Raw genomic sequence first — 22,301 nt, 5'->3', positions numbered from 1 at the left:
CTTCGCCTACAAATGCTATACACCAAATCTAGAAGTTTACAAAAAGAAACTAAAAATGTTACGCTTACGACCGAACGACGCACGAAGGGTCATCCGAGTCACCTTTTTAGGTGACCTTAAAAGACCGTTTCTCCCTCTCCCTCTCCCCCCCCCCCCCCCCCCCCCCCCAAAGTTTTCAGCACATGCTTTTGTGTACATCACAAAAAAGACATAGGGACCAATGATATTTTCAAATACGATAGTCAGACATCGGAACCTCAAGGGATGCTCGATCACGGATTTCACAATTTTGTTTAATTGCTCGTCCTTTTTGTACATTCACATTCCTATGACGTGTAATAAAACATGTATATTTTAGGCATAAAACACTATTGTGCATTGGGCAATCTCAAACTTTCTCGTGGGCGATTGAATTATTTATTTCATGTGCTTAAGCTTTTTATGCGCCATTTCGCAAGTCTTGCTTGGAACTTGATAAAATTAATATATATATATATATATATATATATATATATATATATATATATATATATATATATATATATATATATATATATATATATATATATATATATATATATATATTATACAATACTGTGGTTTCGTCAATATTCGTGGGCATACATTTTCGTGGACAGTTGATCATGTCAGATTTTGTTCTTCCATGAACATTTGGTTTCGTTGATCGTCTTCACTTGGTGTCCAACGCATGGGGATAAAATCTCACTATATCATTAATGCACTCATTTAAAGGGAAGGGGGGGGGTTGCCATTTTAAGACTGTTCAGAGAAAATTTAAAAGAGTGCCGTTAAATGGATAAACAGAACGTCCTATCACCCCAATCATTAAGTTCGCAATTTTGAATAAAAATATACTTGATATTCATAACTATAAGCATCTGTATCCAGTACCCAGATTGGTATATATACCAAGATGTGCACAGATTTTTAAAGATAGAATTTTTTTTATCAAAATGACTTTTACCCAGTTATAAGAAATCACCTCGTCTGTATATACATCAAATCAATTTGCTCAAAATTTTGAAGTAAAATACTTAAAGGGGCATGGTCACGATTTTGGTCAAAAATCATTTTCCGATTTTAATATTTACCGTACAATGCTTCAGAAAGGCATTTTTAATAGGCAATCGAAATTTGAGTGTAATTTGTTGAGTTTTAAGCAAATTACAGAGCTTGAAATTCTTCGCTATGATAACAAAGCGTTTGTTTACATTTTGAACGTTAAAGTAAAAATTTCAGTTTTAAACTTAAAACGAATGTGTTAAACGATAGGAACTGTTTATCCATGCCTAAAATAAATTAAAGGATAGACAAATAAGCTGGGAAAAGATTTTTTAGTGTGGTATATTGACTATGTAAACAAAAACAGGGCACGAGCCTTGTTTACATGACACAAGAATTGTGAGCCCTTTATCTTGCTTATAACTCTTCGAATCACTCTCAAATTTTATTTGATTATTAGAAATGCCTTACGTAAGCATTGAAAACAATAGAAATCGAAAAATAAAACTTGACCAAAATCGTGACCATGCCCCTTTAAAAAAAATCAATTAAAATATTACAGATGATGTGTCAATCTACGCAAAGGATGGTGTGTAATGAAGTTGAGGGCTGCTAGCTTCTTTTAATACTGATAAACACAGCAAGACCATCAGTCTGAAATGTTTTTATTGTAGTCTTTCACATACAAAATTATCACAAGCCTATTTCAGGAAGCACAGAAAACCAACACAAAAATGCACCTAGCATGCGACATTCTAACAAAATGAAATACTTTGTACATACATGTGATGTGTATTTACAACTTTACAAGGTTTCATGGACATACATTGACTAGAAAATATGCACATACCCACTCCTTCAAAACACAAATTCCACACATCCTATGATAGATATTTCGAGACACTTACAGTTGTATAGTATAGTAAAATCTTTTTCCAATGAAAGTCCTATACAGTACAAAATAAGCTACTTCTAAACAAGTACACTGTAAAGGGGAACGAATTACCAGTACTGGGGCTGACCCTTTACTATGTAACACATATAAAACATTTGTGCGGCTTGACCCTTGATGTATCTTCTTATACAAGGTATTCAGTCTCCCAAACAAATACACATGCATACCCAACAAAATGACTAGTTCAAATGATGATCGAAACAAAAACAAAAATATTGCATACCAATATATGTATATGTACAGGTGTAAAGCGAGGCTGATTTACAGCTACTGTAATTTTTCACCCAAACTGAAAACTTTAACCCCAAACATAAGATACTTCAAAGATAAGTCCAAAATTAATGGCAGATATTAAGAAATTGCCTTATTTCATCTTATCAGAATTTAGATCAGGTTTAACCCTGGCTGCTGCAAGAATTCATAATCAGATAAGAGTCAATCCAAAATCCATCCTATCGTCAGGGGAATAGTTGGCGAGATAAAGCCCCCATTTCTCAGATAAAGGCGACCTGAGCAGACTGCAATACATTAGGAGCAGACATCACTTCTTATATCTTAATACAAATCTGTAGAAAAAAGTATAGGAAATATGGAACATTGATAACACACAGAAATACACTGCAGGAGTGTATCACAACTGAAAACTTCCTGAACTTGTTTTTTAAATGTCTAACAGAAAACTTGGTTAGAGTTCTGATTCCAATTCCTGGCAAATACATAGTTGTATCATTGAAATAATACTAAATAGTTGGCACAGTTTAAATTATGGCTCATATGAGTCTATGGGACTTTTTTATAATATGTATGGGAAACACAAGAGTATTGGCCCCTTATATCAACTCATGCACTACACAGGAACCATAGAGAGACATCTTCTCCCACCTCTACTTGTGTTTGCTGAGAGATGAGACTTTGGCAGTATAGGTAATTGTTTATCGTATTCAGATGCATTTCACTAAACTGTTCATTATGGAAGGAAGAATGCTGCCTATTTTCACATCATTGAACAATTGTCACCAATACTTTCTGTAAATGCTACACAAGTTCACTCAGCACTTTCTTCTTTTGGTAATCATCATATGAAGAGTTTAAAGATTTGAGCAGATGGTGGAATAATGGTCTTGAAGTTGGCTTTGTGTTCCAACACATTTTCATCAAGTCATACACTTGCTTAGGTGTGTTTTCTGGGCAGGCAAGCACTTTCCCATCTTTCACAAACTGAACTACTTCTTCATGTGTCATGCCATAATAAGGCTGAAGAGCAAAGGAGAACAGCTCCCAAAGTAAAACACCGAAGGACCACACATCCGATTGTACAGTGAATTTGTTGTACAGAATGGATTCAGGAGGCATCCATCGGATCGGTATTGCATCATGTTCACTTCCACGATAATATTCCAGTGAATGAATGCTCCTTGCCAGTCCAAAGTCAGAAATCTTGACCTCGAGGTCATCACCCACAAGACAATTTCTGGTGGCCAAGTCCCGATGTACATAGCCTTTTTCAGACAAATACACCATTCCACATGCAATCTGCTTTGCAATGTAGAGCTGATTTGAAGTGTTTAATGAGGGCTTATGCTCAGAATAGATATCCATGCTGTGTCGCCTTATAATGTAATTGTCACAACTGTTCAGACGAAGAAATTCATTCAAGTCTCCCTTCTTCATGTACTCAAACAGTAAACACAAAGGATTACCTATTGCACAGACTCCCAACAATTTCACAATGTTTGGGTGATCAAACTCTACCATTAAGGAAGCTTCTCGCTGAAAGTCTTGTAACAGTTCATCAGAAGCATCTTCCTTTAACATTTTGACTGCTATTAGGCAATCATATTCATCTTTAATAATGTTGGGAGCTTTTGCTTTGAACACTCTTCCAAAAGCTCCCTGACCAATGTCTCTGATGTACACAATATCATTCCTGGGATATTCCATAACCTGGAGTTTAGGGTTGATTTTGGAACATTCCGAGAGTTTGTGGTAACAAGAGTTGGTGGGGAGTTTATCAATATCAATGTCCAGGTCTTCCTGAGGAGTGCTGTCGTACTTAACATGTCTGCGTTGTTTGGAGATCTGACAACAGAGCACAGCCATCAGAATCGACACAAAGACAACCAAGGCAACAACAATGATGATAATGATGATGGCAACTGTAAGGTTCTGGTTTACAGGCATCTCCGTGGAAACTTCCACTGAAAAAAACATTCATAGTTACAAAATAAATGAACAGGACTAGTTTAGTAAAATTCACAGAATTGGTCAAAAAAATAATCAATAATCTTTTTGCAAGAATCTCCATAACAATAGCAATGCAAGTTGGAGGTTTTTTTTAACAAGCAGAATCTATCCAATCCAATCTATCATAATTCTGCAGTTTTTACCATAACATTTAGGTATGTCACACAGTTCCCATCTCTTCAGATTATCTGTTGTGTAGCACCATGGCTGGTTTTCCTCAGACCCAGGGTTCCTGCAGTAGTTCTCTCCTCCCTGCAGACTGGGAAATACTGAAGGGAGGCGCTGGTGAGCATGGGGGTACTGACGGTCCCAGGCCTGGCAGGGAATCCCCGACTTTGTGACATTGACCGTGCCATTGTACCACTGGCCCGTTCCTTTGTAACACTGATCTACAACACCAGGAAAAATACTGGTAATAATTCAAAATGCAGTAAGAAATAAAAGCATTTTATCAAAGATTTAGTGGAATGATTACTGAGCAAATTTAAAGTATGTCTAAAATGAAAATAGAAAAATAAATAGAGTAATACATGTAAAAATGAAAACTAACAGGTAACTTGACTTGTATCTTTATGAAATATTCTGCCATCTATGCACTGTGATCCATTATCACTTTTGCTGGCTAGATTGTTGCAGTCGGGAAGAGAAGCACCAGCTATTTTTCTTTTCAAACTCAGTTCATTCCACTGGTCAAAGCACAGCAATTCCTTCACGGCCAGACAGCTCTCCCTACAATCACAGATTGGAGGTCACATTTAAGCAAACAAATATCACAGGATACAAAACACACAAATAGTGATTTGTTACCGAAATTACAACAAGTTCTTTTTCATTAATCCCTATCAATCCTATACCCAACATCATATTATTGTACTCTATTAGGGGGCACATTCCATTCATTCTACTTCCATTTTACTGGTTTTTTAAAACCGAAAAACAAATTAAAATATTTCACGAATTTACAAGTTAAAGTGACTGCACAGTGTGTGGCCATGTCATAATTGGTACACAGTTAATCCTCTCAATTCAATATCAATCATTTATCTCAAATCATTTCAAATAAAACTGAATCAAATCATAAACCAGACAGAAATAAACTTGTATCTTTAATTCATCTAAATCTAAATATTCCCCCTTTTCATAAATGCAGCCGACATCTACTATTGAGACTGCGTGGGAAAGCAATCTTGGTTTTCTAAACAGAATGAGGTATCTCACTTTCATGGGACAAGAAAAGAGAAGGATTTCTGTAATCTCAGGATTAAATTGAGGTTAAGTTAATATTTCCTAACTGATATTTTAATGACATCTCTACAACAGTAAATCCACTCCAAAATGATTTATCTTGGAAATGGGTATGCTCATATATTTTCCAATTCAAAAAATAAAGGAAATAGAAACTCTAATAATTTGGGACAAAAAGTCTTGCCTGTGTTGACAAAAGATTTTATACAGAACCTTTTTTCAAGCTTAACTGCCAAAACAGTGTGATTTTTGTTTACTTTAACTTCTCATAAATCAAATTTATAGCAGCTTTTCCCACTTGTACCCACACCTTCCGAAACATCCCCCCAAATCTTGAACTACTTTCAGGTTCTAACCAAGTCTGTGCCACTTGTTTCAAGAGGGTAATTACTTTCCCATGCACTAAATGTTGTAACATCTGCACAGATGATGAAAGCATTTACAATGCCTAGCAAATGAAGATTATTTTCATCAAGTTCAACTACATGGAGATTTTCCACTAATTGTTTCAAGAATTATGTTTATGAAGCTAAGTAATGACGTGTAACACCTTCCAATGTACATAAAAGAGTGATAATCTTCTTAAATTACTCTGAATTATAAAAAAAAAATTGAGAGGTTAACAGTTTAGAGAATTTTTACAGGTATACTTTTTGCAGGTATATTACAGGGGGCTTGTAATTTGTTAGCATAATTCTACACTTTAACAAGCCAGCTGTCGGAACCTAAAGGTGTATTCTTTTTTTTAAGGCAATTAATATTCACTGTTGGTAAAACCAATAAGTCACTAGGTATAAATCACTGGGAGATTCCTTCCGTTGATAAAGATGTGATCCATTATTTTATTGTATTATTCATTGCCACCATAGAATCAGGGATTTATAATAAATAATTATGTATTCAGCAATGACATAAGCAACTGACGTAGGAAGTTAAAAACCGGATCAGATTAATCGCTGATTTTAACTTCTCAATATTCTGTTTCCTTTCCCTTTTATTAATACTATGATAAGCAATTATTCTCAGGTAATTAAACAGGATGCAATTACTGAAAACTGATTTCAGGTATGTAAAAGAACACCTGAATCAGATAAATGGTCCTAATACTTCTCTTATGACAATGTTTTTGTCCTCAATTCAAAATCAGTGTCAATTTCACGGAAATTAAAAATACATTCTACCATGGTACAGGCCATTATTTGCCAATTCTTTTGGCATATCATTCACACATTTATCTTTATTGGAGGAGAATACGTAATATACAGTTAAACAGAGCAGAAGGATTCAGGCAAATAAGGTTTACAGGGTATCTATCATGTCATGTATTTGAACAGTAATACAAAACATGCACTCATAATGTAAAAGTTCACTGAAAGTCAAACTTTATAATTTTGATTACAAAGCCAATCAAACTTAATAATTAACTTTTTTATTCAAGAAAATAAAAAATTGGATCATCGGCTGGAAATGATACAAGCCTCATTGATAAAAGCACGGTTTATATCATACACAAGTACCGAACAAGTCAGGAGGGTAGAGCTAGGAGAACACATACTTGCACAGGTGGATGGGCTTCGCTTTCCCCGTCTCCTCAGTACATCCTGGAAACACATGACGACAGAAGACTTTGAGGGCGGCGGCCTGACAGTTTGGCTTTCGGACCATTGAGGACAGAACCCCCTGCATCAGCTCATTCACCTGGGAATCCTGTTCTAGGCCAGGGTTCCCGTAGGAGGCATTCAAGAGGATGACTTCATTTCCAAGAACCTGCTTACAGACAGTGCCATTGTAAGGGGCACATGTCCCTTGAAGCCTGTAACAACAAATTTTACTTTTGAAAGAGGTTCTAGCCCCAAAAGAAGAAATCTTATGTTGGAAATCCTACATATTTATTTTTCAAATATATGGAATTCCATAAACAAACTCCGAGTGTTAATTTTATGTCTGTTTCACAATAATATACTTCAAACGTAACCTGTACTTCAAAAACTCTGAGTAATAATAGTCTTTACTCAATCAATCTTCCCCCTTTTCCCATACATTCATTTTGAAAAAATTAGAACTAATTAGAGATAAATATGCAAATAGAATTCCAGTGCATTCAACCTTGTCATTCAAGAATTATAGTCCATCAATTTTACAATGGTAATTTTGCAGATAGAATAACTCAAGTTAAGTTGTCTAAATTACAGTTGTAAATTTCAGTGCACATTTGGACAAAAATTATATTCTTAAAAGGTGCTAACATCTTTTTCAGTCTTGTTAATAGCGTCTAGCTCAACTTCAACTCATTACGTCTTACCCAACAATTAAGGCCCGATCAACAAAGAATCAATTCTAAACACCAATGAATTTTGTCTTCAGAAGTGTCAAATATCATTATCAAGATAAGATGAAGTCAAATTAATTGGACAAACCACGGTCTACAACCCAGGACATGCAATGCTGTAAGAGTGGTAATAAATCGTCCCTTGGTGTGCGGCAAGGATAGAATATATTGAATTCAAGCACTTTAAGAGCAGCTGGAGAGTCAACTTAACATACAGGTGTTTCAACAGACCTACTTACTTCACAACCCCTCACTGATACAATTCTCTTATTGGTAGCTTACTTCCACCACATTTTCAGGTACATCAGTAAGAACAATAACCCTTAATTTTACCATCATTACTCCATTGTCAATGATATTGAGCTCATTTTCCAAATGACCAATTCTGGTTGAAAAATGGGACTCTGAACGAACTTCACACTCTATTGAAGACTGGTGACCTTTCGGAATGGAGCCAGACTGACATCAGGCCAACATTCAGGGGGATATGTGTTGACAGATCAGACAGAAAAAGGTCACTCATCCAGGCTATATTGTGGGGCCCCCAAGGCCATACTGCTCACAAGACAAAATTCATCTCTAACTCCTAGAACTCTCAACAGACTGTGTTGCAAATTATCGAATCTGTGCTATTTGATATATGATGTGAAAATAGTATATGTAACTTCCGTGCACAAAGAACAACACATGTAATGAAAGTAAAAGTGAACAAGCTCACATACCCCACGCTCCCCCATTTCAATGTAAATAGTGCCTGATTGGGGGGGTAACAGTTGAAATTGACACCCCAGGAAAACCATTGTAAACCGACACGAAGCAGAGGTTGACAATGATTTTCGAGGGGTATCAATTTAAATATTACTCTTTTTATACTGAATGTCTTAATTCTAGAGAAAATTTTGCTGTTTTTGTATAAAAATGACATGAATTCTACGACAAATCGTACGCGCATGTAACAATTTCGTTGTGTTACCGGTTGCCAAAAGTGTTGCTAATGCTGAGGGTAATAGAACAGATTGTCAACTGCATCTAAACCAATCATATTTCAGTATTTAACATGAAAGTATAATAACAGACAATGCTACCCATACTAAATGGCAAGTAAGTGTCTTAAACACCTACAAAGTTTCACTTAATTCAAAGCAGCAGATTAGTTGTAGTGGTGCTTACAAACTGTTCATCCCCATATACCAGAAAAATACTGTAAACAGAATTTCCTGGTAATATACACATTTATCTACTGTGTCCTATATATCTACAAAAATTTACTAAATTCCATGCAGCAGTTTAAGAGACATTGTGCTAACCATATTCAATATACGGCCAAAATGGCTAAAATTCTTTGTTGCATATGTTATAAATTAATCAAAGTGATCCAGGTGATCTAAATACGGATCAACTTTTTTGATTTACAGCATTATGCTACATAGGACACATTTGTAAAGGGTAAAAATGTTGCCTGTATAGACTAAGTGACACATTTGAAAAGGGTAAAATGTGGCCTGGACTAGTAGCTGTTCTCCTCGGCACAGGGTGTTTATTGTTTGCTATTTGATTTGTTTGGAGAAAGTGTTATGATTCAATCAAGTCAAAACATATATACTGGTAGACCGTAGGATTAGAATTCCCAAGCCCTCCTATATGACTTGTGTATGTTTTGGATCACTGCATGACATACACCATACCTCAAGTGCTTTTTATTCAGCCATGCAATAGCCAGCAGAAAAACATCTTTTTCACACAGTATTTCCCACGATTAAAATTAAGAGTTTCCCACTTATTCCAACACCCAAAAAAAAATTTCCTTTACCAATTCTGAAGTTTTATGAAAAATATGAATTTAAAATTCATCCAATGTTCTTATGTGAAATCATTTAATAATTAAAAAATATATAGATTAAACATTAAGTGATAGAAATGTATCTATTTTATACATCAGAAGGTGGATAAGAAAACCAATGCTTACCGAACTGGTGGCTGACTGACTTGGTCTGCAGAAATAAAATAAAAACACATCAGCAATAATAACAAATTCATTGTCTTGAAAAGCATTGTCTTGGTTCCCCTATGGTGATAATCCTTTAACTATTCCTCATCACTGTGCAAATTTGTCCCTAAATTGTCTTCTTTAATGTTTCATACAAAAAAATACAGCTTCAATGCATTAAACATTCCACATTTCGTTCATTTTATCAGGAAAGATGAGCTCCAAATATTTTCGTCAGTCTCAAATCACAGGAAAGAGTTTTTAACTAAATTTCACAAAAAAGAGAAGCTTGAACATGACAAGCGGAGATAAGTGTTTAGGAACGTAGTTGGGGAGGCGTCAATTTTCACCACTGCCTGCTTTCAATAACAACCGTCTCTCTCAAGTTAATGTCCACGGTGACCAATACCTCCTCATTATCAAAATCACATGCAGAGGTGGAAATTTCACCATGAGAATCAAGAAAAGAGAGAGGAATCGGGTTTTCTTTTTTTTTCTAACACAGGGTCATGCTCTCAGGCCATCTGTCGTGAAATTTCTTATAAAACTGGTTCCAAAAAGAAGCCAAGCTGCAATAATCAAAAATCCTTATCTGACTTTAGAACAAGTTATTTCCAAGACCTTATCTTTTAAAAAAAATCCTCTGAGAAGGTTTATCAAGTTCCAAGATCAAATATTTTGCTAATATTCTAGCATCCTCTGTGATCTTGGAGGAAAAATAAACACGCAAGCTATGTCAACTGGGCTAACTCCGTGAGGGGCCTTGATATCCAAGATTATTGCAGAACACATTATTTTATGCGAAATCTTTCAAAATGATTCAGAAAACTTCTAATTGAACAGTTTCAGAGCACCATCACAAGGATCATTATGAGGGCTTATTGTGAATCCTTCCATTAAATCTCCGGAGCCACTTATCCTATCAGTTATTAAGAGGGATTCAATTCCAAAACAGTCTTTGTCCAGAGAACTGCTTGTTTTTCTACGATGCACAATGCAGTATTCAATATAGATAAAGTATATCAATGTTGAAATGTTCAACAGCATCTGCTTGTTGAGCTCAAGCCAGCACAACTGATAAAGATGTCAATGGCATTCTATCTTATGAATCCATCAAAAGAAAGAAACATATTGCATGAAGAATACCCAACGATCTCCTGCCGTTGCCTTCTTTTTTTTGTTTGGGTCTTGTTAAAATGAACATGTCCAAAATAAGTCCAAAGTCTGGGCCAATAGTCTTCATAAATGTAATGTTTGCAGTATTTTGGTAACCTAATTAAAGCTTTGTCTGGACAACAACAAGCTGAAACTTTATCTAAATATTTGCACTTTTCTAGTTATTTTTCTGGAGGCTACTCAAGGGAAGAAAACTTAAAAGACTGTTAAACAGAAACCACTGAGGGAAAAAGGTTCACAAGATTTTCTGACTTGGATTTAAAGTTTGAAGGTTAATACAGGTTAGATTAAGTAACAAACACATGAAAAGAGCAACTTAAACACAGATACAAAATAAAAACATCTATGGTACACATCATGATGCATAACAAAGCCCCCATCCACCTTTTCATTAACGGGTAGTTAGATACCGATAATTAGAAAAGAAAGTAATGGACTTACCCTTTTTTGATACCACCACCACCTTGGCTTGCTGGGTTTTGAACCTATAGCCACTGCTCAGGTGGTTCTGCGCTTGACACTTGACACTCATGTTAGTGACCACATTTGTAAAGATGATATTAGATTTCTTTGTCATCGAATTATTATCTATAGTGATAATTTCCACTCCTTGGGTCACTGTATCATTGATCTGAGAAAAAGTGTCTTGATCAGTATCAGAGAATGCGAAAGTCACATGTAAAATATCTGTAAAATCCTTTTGATTATTTAACGGACTTCTTAACACTAAAAGACACTATAGCCATATTTATTCAGAATATTTAAAAAAAATAAAGCACTAATAAATATAAAAACCTTCTGTAAGTACTTCAATGGGCAATAGCAATATACAACCAAAATGGTATAAACAATATGTTAAGAAATACAAATTAGTTCAAAATTATTTGATGGACAAAGTTCTCGACTACACAAAAAAACCATATTATATCATCAGATACATTGCAGAAGGTCCTAAATTAATTTGATATAATTTAGATAATTTCACTAATCAAAATGTATAAATATACTCTCTATGAATTTTGCCTATATTTTATGATTTTTTGCATTGGATAACTTCAGTCCACTTTCTTTAATACCTCAGTGTCATTGATATCTAGCCATGTTAGCTTTGGAGCAGGGATTCCAAACGCAGAGCATGTGATCTGTAGATTTCCTGGTGTAACGTGCCGATCAATTGGTTTCTCCACAAACCGAACAGGAACTGTAGAAACAACAAACATGTGTTATAGGACAAAGTTTTGAAATTTTGATTAATACAAAAAATTTCTTGTCTTCAGATCGAGTCCTCCATACATTTGGGAAGAGTTTTGAATACAATCAAAAACTTCTATATTATTTAATTAAAGATGTGGAATTCTAGCATGTATTTGACTTGAAAATGACAGAAAAAATGTCCAAGTTTGTGAAATAAATCAATTTGAAAATTTATCACAATACATAAAAAGCAAAAGACCTTACAGCCATTGAAGTTGGGACCTGAAGGTTAGTAGAACAAAACTATACCTATTGCGCTAAAGAGATAGACACCCAAATATGGAGATATAAATAGTTTCATAATGGGTTGAAATTGCCATATTGTGACATTCTGTCATAAAAAGTAAAAGTCACGAGGTGTGGAGGACCCTTAAAAGAGCAAAACTTGATGATTACACCGTTATGATCCAATCCTTGATTCTAGGTTCACTTTATTAATCAGCATTTACCAATTTAATGATAGTCTTGCTTTCACATCCCACTATGAGTGCATTATAATGTGTGCAATTTCACATATAGTCAAACCTCATTGTCTTTATCTTCATGGAACAGAAAAAATACTTAAAGATATCCAAGGAATACGGATATCAAAATAAAAATACTTAAACAATAAGTGATTAGAAATATTCAAACATATCCAGCGTATTTGTGATACCCTGACAACTTGACATTGTATCTAAACCAACCGAAGTGGGGAGGGGGTTGTCTACAAAGTTAAGTACATGTATAATTCACTTTCACTTTCTTTTTCTTGTAAATGTTAATGCAATCTACCATTTTCTCATCCTTGCCTTAAATCAAAACTTCTTAAAATTTGGTGAAGTCAGAAAAATGTTTCAAGACTACAGGCACTACCCCCCCCCCCCCCCAATCTATTCCCCCAGAGCCACATGAGAAATCCTAAATGCATAACCAGGTATATAGTAGAGTACATGTATCTTTTTTTCTTTTTTTTTTAATAATCCCTGAGCAGAAACTCGGACCTATTTAAACCTGGAGATGTGTCAAACAAAGCAGAAAAAAACTTCATTAATATTAGCAGTGACATTTAAGGGTGTGTTCAGTAAATACAATCAAGAGTTGTCACGTTTGTATATCGAACATTCTCAGTTAAAGTACCACCCTTACTCCACTGTCAAATCTAAGCAAATGCTCTTTCAGTGAAGCAAAATTATTAATATGTCTGGAAACAAACCTACATGCCATTATTTCTCTGCAAATTTAAATAAAAATGCTACAAGTATTGATTTCATATACACAATATCTCCTAATCTTGACTTAAATGCATTACTAAAATATATTTTCTTATCAGTATTTAAAATCAATTTCTTCTTACAGTGTTAATACCAGTTTGAAGGCAATTTTTTTCTCCTCATTTTTGCATCAAGTATTTGGACCTTTTAAACTAACTGAATTAGTTTTGTGAATTCTTACTCTCCATCGTTTTGTAAAAAGGCAGATAACTCCATCACTTGATCAGCCCTATGCCAAAGTTTTGAGTTTCTAGTGTAGTTAATGTTTAGAAAGATTAAAAAGATAACTTTTGTGTCTCTGTTCCATTAAAAACAAAAGAAGTCGACCAACCGAGTAAAAATTTTAACAAGTCAACAAAGCCTTGCAAATGCAGACTTGTCTTCTTTGTTAAATGCCTTATTTTATGGCCAGATACCCCTTCTATCAAGGGGAGAGGCAGTGAGAGAAAGCCCTGGTCTGATGAATATCAGAAAGCATCTACAACAATACAGATTCTTGTGCAGACATGACTCAAGTGGCCATTTACTGTGAAATGTCACTGGTTTTCTCTCTCAAGGTGACATGCCTGAAGAGGTTTTACCTACCACAGTGGGGTCTTTCTAGTGACCGGACTGTTTACCGTGGGGTGATCGGTGCCACACAACCCAGCACACCTCTCATCAACCCTACACTTCTGTGTCAATATTACCTAGATCTCTTTCATTAATTGCCATCTATCTCAGAGAATTATAATAGCACAAGGTTTTCCAATTTGAATAAAAAGGTTTTGTGTAATTTATGATAAACTGATCGAGTTGATTCACACCAGACAAGGTGGTATATAAAAACATTGTCAAGTGTAAGAGGAAAACAAATACCCCAAATCTTAATGCACCTTTACAAAAACCTTGGTTTATTTGAAAAGTAAAAGATGTACCTGAAATACCTTTATTTCTAATCTGATATCAATCTCGGTTGGATTTAAACTGGCCTATTTTTATGAATGAATAATTGTAAAGGTCCAAGGGTGTGGACGTTCCAAGTCAACCAAACATTTTGTGAAAGAGACAAGATCAATGGATTTTTTTCATAAGTTCAAGGTACCAAATGCAGTCATGTACAAGACCCTTCCCGAAGAAAATGACAGTTTAACCTGTATAAACCAGTGTCATAGTGGTTCAGTATTTGAGAGAGCAAACAAGAGTAATGTACATAATATTATCCATAAAAGTAACATAGCACTGACCATTTAAGCATGACATTTCATCAATGGATGCCAATTCCCAAAGCAAATTTATGATACTGTAAACTGGGATAATTTTGAGGAGAAAATTTTGCAAATTTAGAGTGACAAAGATTTCTTTCAAGGTTTTTATTTGCAGGAGCAGAAAAAGAAACAATGTGTATTGCTGTACTTTTTTCAAAACAGCATTATGGGTGATAAATATTGTAAATGAACAGCTCGAAAATTTTCTCCATAGGAAGAAATTTCTATGTTTACAGGAGCTAGGTCACCAAAAACAACAATCAGCAACCCTGATCAATACATCACTGTCCCTGAAGTCAAATCTACATTAAGCCATCTTGTAAAATACAACTTTTCTACAGAATTTGATTAGTCATTTTCAAAAAGTCAGGCTTGTCAGAAGTAATACATTACATGCTAACAATGAATCATCCAATGAAATTGTTCCATTTATCTTAAATTCTTCTAATAATTAGGAAACTGATTGTTGCTTATTTGAATGGCATCATCAAATTTTACTCAATTTGAACAATGTTGTTTTATGGATCATAAGCTAGCAAGAAGATTGACAATATAATAATGTGAAATAAAATTATGATATAATGATGTATGCACATAATGTAGTATACCTTCCACCTGCAGGTACGCTTTAGGTGATGCTCCCCTGGCGATGAACTTTTTAGATTTACAGCTGACTGAGCAATAGTATTCTCCACGATTCTCCACTTTAATGTTGTCAAAGAGAAGAGTAGTTCCATGCTTTTTGATTTTGAAATTAGTGCCTCTTTTGGTTAATTTGATGCCATTATGAAACCACTTGATTTTCATCTGGTTCCTTGTGCAGCCTTTGATTCTCTCCGTGTTGCAATGAAAGAGATGTCTCTGGTCCTCCTCAACAGTGGCATTCTCTGGGGACTTTTTAAATTTTACCTCTGTTGAGAAAAAAAATACTATTTTAAAGTTGAAGGAGGGTACGGATATGGTCTACGATAATAAATTTTTTTACTGTATATACTTTCACACACAAAAATCATTAAACAGGTTCTTCGACAAGAAAGTTTGCTTTTTTTTAATCCCTGTTTGCTGATTTTATCAAAAAATGAATAAAAATTTGCTCGAAAATACAGAACATCAAACTTTTGTTATTTTTTTTTACTGATTTTGATCAAGTGGAGGAGTATATCATAAATATTTTCAAAGGTTAATGATCCAGAGTAGTGCACACACCCTGCTTACCCCTCAAAATACAGAACTAATTAAACCCCATCCCATAGTACATTTTTAACCTTTGGCAGCTCTTAGTTATTATTTTTTATATGGACAAAATAATTAAATTTCAGACACTATTACGATTGTATTTGTTAGAGGTATATAGCCGGTTAAAGCCAAAAGGTATCCAGTTCCTTTCACCTACTAAGATTCCAATTACTGGACCAATGACTAACTACATCACACCTTCTCTATTTCACTAAAGCCTATCTGGCTGGCTATGAATCGAAACCAAGAAGCATAACACATTATACTTAAATTCAAACATCAAAGACTTTCTTTACCCCCTTTCAATCATTTAGATGAACTTTTATATCATTGCTAAACCAATTTTAGATGCGAGAGATATGCCAGATTCTCCAGAACTAATTGTGGGCATTCAAGATTATTCATAGCTGCTTATATATGACTTGATAAATTTCTTGTTCATTACCATAAAATGCATCCATTTTATACCAACCAGTCAGACACACAGGCAGAATACAACACATCAAAAACATCTCCCTCATCAAATATTCCATTTCTTTTTTATAAAAAGAGATTATTATTTTCTCCAAATTTAATTTCTATGAAACTTAGAAAATTTGGGGGGGGGAAGTAAAGATTTATCCAGAAAACCGTGATGATTCATGGAAATATGAATTTTCATGATCATTCACAATATTTCCTGTTCACAAGAAAGCAGGAATCTGGGTATGATTAAAAAACCGCCAAGAAAATGACTTTCTCACACCGCCTGACCAGTTCAAATATTTAGATAATCATTACAAACAAATGTAACAATTTCATATCCCAATGACTTCATGCTGGAAACAATTTTGCACATTTTCTGTTTATTAACTGCTGGCAGTAACTCATCAGTTCATCTGTTCAGCCTCACTCTGGCCTCCTCCTCATGATGACCCCCAATGGTCAGCCAAACAGCTTTTTAACAGGACCTAATTACACAAACATTTACAGCTGTAGAGTAATCACAGCCCTCTTGTTGATACCTGGGAGTATCTGTCAGGGCCAATACTCTACATTCAGGAATTAATGCATTCATTTCTTATCAATTATACACTGTGTCAGTCACTGCAGAAAATAAACAGCTGATCTCCAGGGTGATGAGACTATCCTCATGACATGATGATATATAAATATTGAATCACAGTAATTCTGGATACCTAGAGAGGCTTGAATACAGAACCGGCCTTAAGAAATATGAAAATATTAAGTCTTCCATAGCATTTTATGTTGACAATGATTTGGAAAAGAATTTTTTGAAAAATACGAGTACGTTGTTTTTAATTCTCAAAATGAAACATGAGGAGAGAGAGAGAGAGAGAGAGAGAGAGAGAGAGAGAGAGAGAGAGTTAGTTGGAATATTTGGCTCTTAATATGTAGTTGGATATAAAAATTAGAAAGAATAATATAATTATATGATGTGGTCTTATTTAAATTTGATTGGTATCAACACAGTGAAATATACAATGAAATCCGAGAAAATGATATGCCATCTGAATGCAATATTGCATTACAGAATATAAATCGTGGAAAGGAATAAAACTTCTGACATATAAAACATCATGTAAAAAGCTATAATTAAATTTTGCATCATAAAAATGGCAGACCTATCCATCATTCTATCTGGACTAAAATAGAATTCTTCAAATTTTTCAGACATTCTGTCATCATTTCTCACCACTTTCAGATTGAACATTGGTCAAAAACAATTGAACAACAATTAAAATGCATGGTAAAATGCAGATTATGCATGCTATTTTGTATCAGGTGCATTGTAGGAGCACAGCTGACATGATCCTTGGCAAAGACAGTTATTACATACAAATACAGTTATGCAATTATTCTGGAGCGTGTGACAAATTCCTTGAACACACTTGTAAAAATGCACCCAAAAAGTATGTTTGAACAACAGCTATTGTTGATAATTTCTTACACGTTAATTATCAAATGTTTTGAAATTTTAGATGATTTAATTATGCATAATAAAACTAAAAAAATAACGAAATAAAAATTTATATCAAATGTTTCAATATTTTAGAATGTTTTATTAAGCATAATAAAACTTAAAGAATTTGTTTTAAAAGGAAAGGTGGACAAGAATTCATCATAATAATGCAAGCATTAGGATTAAAAAAAAAAATAATTTTGAAGAGGAAAAATTAATAGCAGTAAGCTGGGGGAGAACCAGAGCCAATTTTTTCCCCTATCAATTCTGGTATGCTACTCTATACATATAAACAAACATTTCATGTGTACATAAAAATGTAAAGTACGGATAAAGACAACAAAGTGCCGTGTGATTAGAGCTTTAATCTATACATTTTAATATTTGGACGCTTTCCAGTCCCTTTGCAACCACATTCCTGTACAAAGTCGCTGTTGAGTAACGGCCTACCCCGATCAACACATTGCCCTATTAATGGGGAATTGTATTTGGCCAGTCTCAGCTCTAGTTCTGTATATTAGGTGACTCTTAAATAAAAAGACCCATTTTCATGGATTAATATTTCTTAATATCGATATTTAAATATCATTTGCACACACAAAAAACACCAAGCATGCTTCATCAGTTCTTGGGTAATGATTTATTTTCAAAGGAAATGTAATTGATTTTACCTTTCATATTCTACATTATCAAGGGGTCAATCTGTTCAATAGGTTAGAAATCTGATCTGTGGCTGCACTTGGTCACCGCAATACCCACCCTGTAATTCTTTCTACTCAGACACAGGGCTTTTTCATGTGCATCAAGTCGGCAACATTGTCCCGTAACATATTCAATAACTTGGAATAATTTTTTTCTACCCTAAACTATGCACCAAATTATTCCTGTATAACCCAAAGTTTTTCTCTCTAGTAAGGACACCTTATCTGAATAAAGATTTTATACCAATATTTGCACAAGCTGTGGTATGTTTTATGATGGGACACCTCTTCTCTCCCCCCCCCCCCCCCTTATTTTGGAAAAAAAAAATACTTATCAAGCCAGTGACCTTGTCCCGGTTTCACCCAAGGTCATTACCGGAATATAAAATAAATAAACGGCAGCGGCTTGCATGTGATCCAATATATTCAATGCTGCATGACGAGTCTAAATACATTCTACTCTAGGGTGATATGATTGTAAAATGACAAATCTTATCAACACTTTTTAACCCCTACTTCCTCTTAACCCCAACAAATTGGGGATTTTAGAATAATAGTGAATAAATATAAAGATTATCATAATTACTACTTTCAAGTACTATAATATTTTTGTGATGGTAAGTGAAAATTACAGGTTTAGTCTCCGCAAACTTTTAAAAAACTGGCCGGGGGTAAATACTACCTACCATTGCCAGTTCATGCTCAGCAGGTGGGCAAAATGAATACAAATTACCTACAATAAACCCTTCATACCCTCTTTTTAAAAATTGATTTACAGTGTAACAAATTATTCTACATTAAAGTTTATTTGATTTATCAGAATCCTTGGAAAAGAAAATCATAATATATCTGAGAGTAGTCAAACTTCCATCCCCTTGAAGTGAAACCTTTTCCTCTATCTATAAGTACACAAGTTTGGGAGCATTATGTCACAGCACAATTGATGGCCACTCCAGTGAGGGGCTGAATATAGACAGGGCGTAGTAATGAGACCACAAATATTTCTCATAAATTGGACATCAGGCTGTCATTTGTGTCCAGATTATAGCATTACAGTACAAAACTGTTCCCTTTTTCCTTATAATCATCACAAATATGTTCAGTCATGCATAATCTCCCTATGACATAGAAGTTCAGACGGCCAATAAAGATGTCCACATTGTGAACGGATGAAGAACACAGAATTACATCGCCCAACTTTTTATCCCTTGGTTCTTAATGAATCTGAAAAAATCTCACTGAACAAAATCCTAATAATTTGACAACATCTACATTATAACCTAAGTAGTGTAATTGTATTTTTTGGATTAATTTGAGTGATAATTGAAATTAATGAAATTTTCTCTACCTGTTTTTTGATTGTGACATCTGCTGTCATGAAAAACATGTCAAAATGCAATCTTAACCAATTAGCATGCATATCCAAAGTTCCGTTAAGTCAGGCAAAATTCTTAACAGCCAAAAACGAAAAAAAAAGCTGAGCAAATAAATCAAATACGTATAAATATGGGGCTATAAAAATATTTTTGCCTATTTTAAGCCACATACAAATAAGTTATGCTTCTTAAAGATTCAGATCCAATTGACTCCTGACAGATTCTGATTGGATTTTACATTCTTTTAAACATTGGTATGTATGACAGACATTTATGGAACATTTCTAGCAGGTTTTGGTTTAATATAGAAACAAAACCACCAACAGTTTTTTTTTAAAGATTGTTGGATATTTATAAGTGTGTTTTAATGCTAAGCTTGCCTTTGGTAGTTATTTGGCGCGAATCTTGAATTTTTTTCAGCACTTCATCTGTGCTGTATTTTCTAAAACCTTTTCTTTGGCCCAAACCAAAGATTATAAACACCTTTTAGAGATCAACTACCTTTTAGCAGTGGACTGTTAATGTTTTCTACATACCCATACAAGTATATAATAAACAAACACCTGAAATACCATTGACGTCCATATGTGGACGGTTTTGGCAGAGTTTCCCACCATTAGGAAGCAGATCGGATGACCAGATTCTATTCCACTGAACTTATCATGTTTAATTCAATCTAGACCTTGGTCTTTCTTGTTTGCAGCTTTTTATCTTTTAGATCAAAGGAAGTATGCATCCTTTTAAACATGAGTAATGTACACATACTGAATTGTCTACGTAAAAAACGCAGGTATATCATCAAATGCAATTCAATACATAAAATTCAAATTCAATATAATATAAACCACAACCTGTATTTCATATTTCACTGTAAAATTTCAAAAGGAAAAAAAGAGTGGGGGTAAAAACCTTGTAGAAGAAATTTATGAAAAATTCTTTAAAAAAATATATATATAACTCAAGTTTATACTTGATATTTTGGCAAACAAAAATCTGAATTGATACACAGCAATTTTAAGTCGATAACAATAAATCAATGAATATACCCCAAAAGACCTTCTTGAAATTGTACACCCCTATGAACACAAATTAAACTTGCTAGGAACAACGGACAGCTTGTGAGGCAGAGGATTGTGGAATCACACTGGTTTGTTATTTAGACCACACAACAGACACCGTCTTCATACAAATTTTACAATTGTTCAAATCTTTTATAAACATCTGATTTCAAAACCAAATTGAAGAATTAAACTATTTTTGAGGAATTAAAGGAATTTGTCATCGCAGTATCTTGAGCAATATCTCTTGTTGAAGTCTGAACAGTCGCCAACTAATCTAAAGAAAATCTTCAAAGGGAAATCTTTCAAACAGTGTGACATTTTCTTAAATTAATCAAGCCTTTAGAAATCTAATTTACACGAATGTACACTCTAGGAAAACAGGCAGGGAAACTTGTAAATACCATCTTTTGATCTATAATTAATTCTATGTAACCACTACGGAGTCTTTAGAAGAAAAAAAATAACTACAAAATCTCGCAGGTTAAAATTAGACACTTAGTCACACATAATGACTTTCCTAATAACATGAAATCTAAATCTTTTAAGAATCAAAACATTAAAATACTAAATGTTTAAAGTTGTGTATTGAGAGTGATTTCCCAAATAAATATTTCTTTTACTTATAGAACGGTCTTTTAAAATCCTGAAACATTATTTTCCCACCGTGAATTCTTAACATCAACAAAGGTGTTATAAAACTAGTGTATTTACAGATTACAACTGATAATCACCTATCAGTTTCACGTCAACAGATAGAAATAAAATGATAGCACATTTTTACCTTTTACGACTTTTCGACCGTCGAGTCCAGAAAGCCAAAAAGTTAAAACAGTCAAACATACAAGTTGGATCTTCATGGTCATTCACGGAACCTTGTAACGGGGGATGGGTAGCAACATTTTCCTCCTACGGTCACTATACCGGTAGTACACTTATAAATCGGGGTAGTTTGGTGCTCTTCCGTCAAAACACCTGATTCAGCCAGGTGTAGTCTCTAAATAACATAGTACTGTTGTCATATTACACGCATCTCCCCGCTTCGCCGCTATTTAGTCTGCTTTTCGTGACTTTTTACCACTTTTTGATATAAATAAATATTATTCCAATGTGAAAGTTTTCGATACACACCGTTCACTGCCCGAGGACACCTGAACACCCAGGAATATTCCCGCTTATAACAAAACTTCATGCTTCGCATGACCTGCGCACTCGCAACACAGGCTTTGACATGTTTGCGCATAACAAAAGCAC

General features: G+C 34.4%; 1 protein-coding gene across 1 annotated transcript; it reads right to left on the bottom strand.

Annotated features, from left to right (window-relative positions):
• Positions 1–1,671: 1,671 nt before the first annotated feature.
• LOC128166425 (tyrosine-protein kinase transmembrane receptor Ror2-like) lies at positions 1,672–22,274 on the bottom strand. Its single transcript, XM_052831589.1, has 9 exons — positions 21,832–22,274; positions 15,322–15,624; positions 12,036–12,160; positions 11,401–11,590; positions 9,763–9,787; positions 7,023–7,280; positions 4,773–4,951; positions 4,366–4,611; positions 1,672–4,176 (listed from the first exon to the last, which is right to left on the bottom strand). The coding sequence occupies exons 1-9, from the start codon at positions 21,911–21,913 to the stop codon at positions 3,014–3,016; spliced, it is 2,571 nt and encodes an 856-aa protein (XP_052687549.1). The 5' UTR covers positions 21,914–22,274; the 3' UTR covers positions 1,672–3,013.
• Positions 22,275–22,301: the final 27 nt, after the last annotated feature.

This window comes from Crassostrea angulata, chromosome 10 (genome assembly GCF_025612915.1).
Source record: "Crassostrea angulata isolate pt1a10 chromosome 10, ASM2561291v2, whole genome shotgun sequence".
NCBI classification, from domain to species: Eukaryota; Metazoa; Mollusca; class Bivalvia; order Ostreida; family Ostreidae; genus Magallana; species Magallana angulata.
This window is presented reverse-complemented; position numbering and strand designations above follow the sequence as displayed.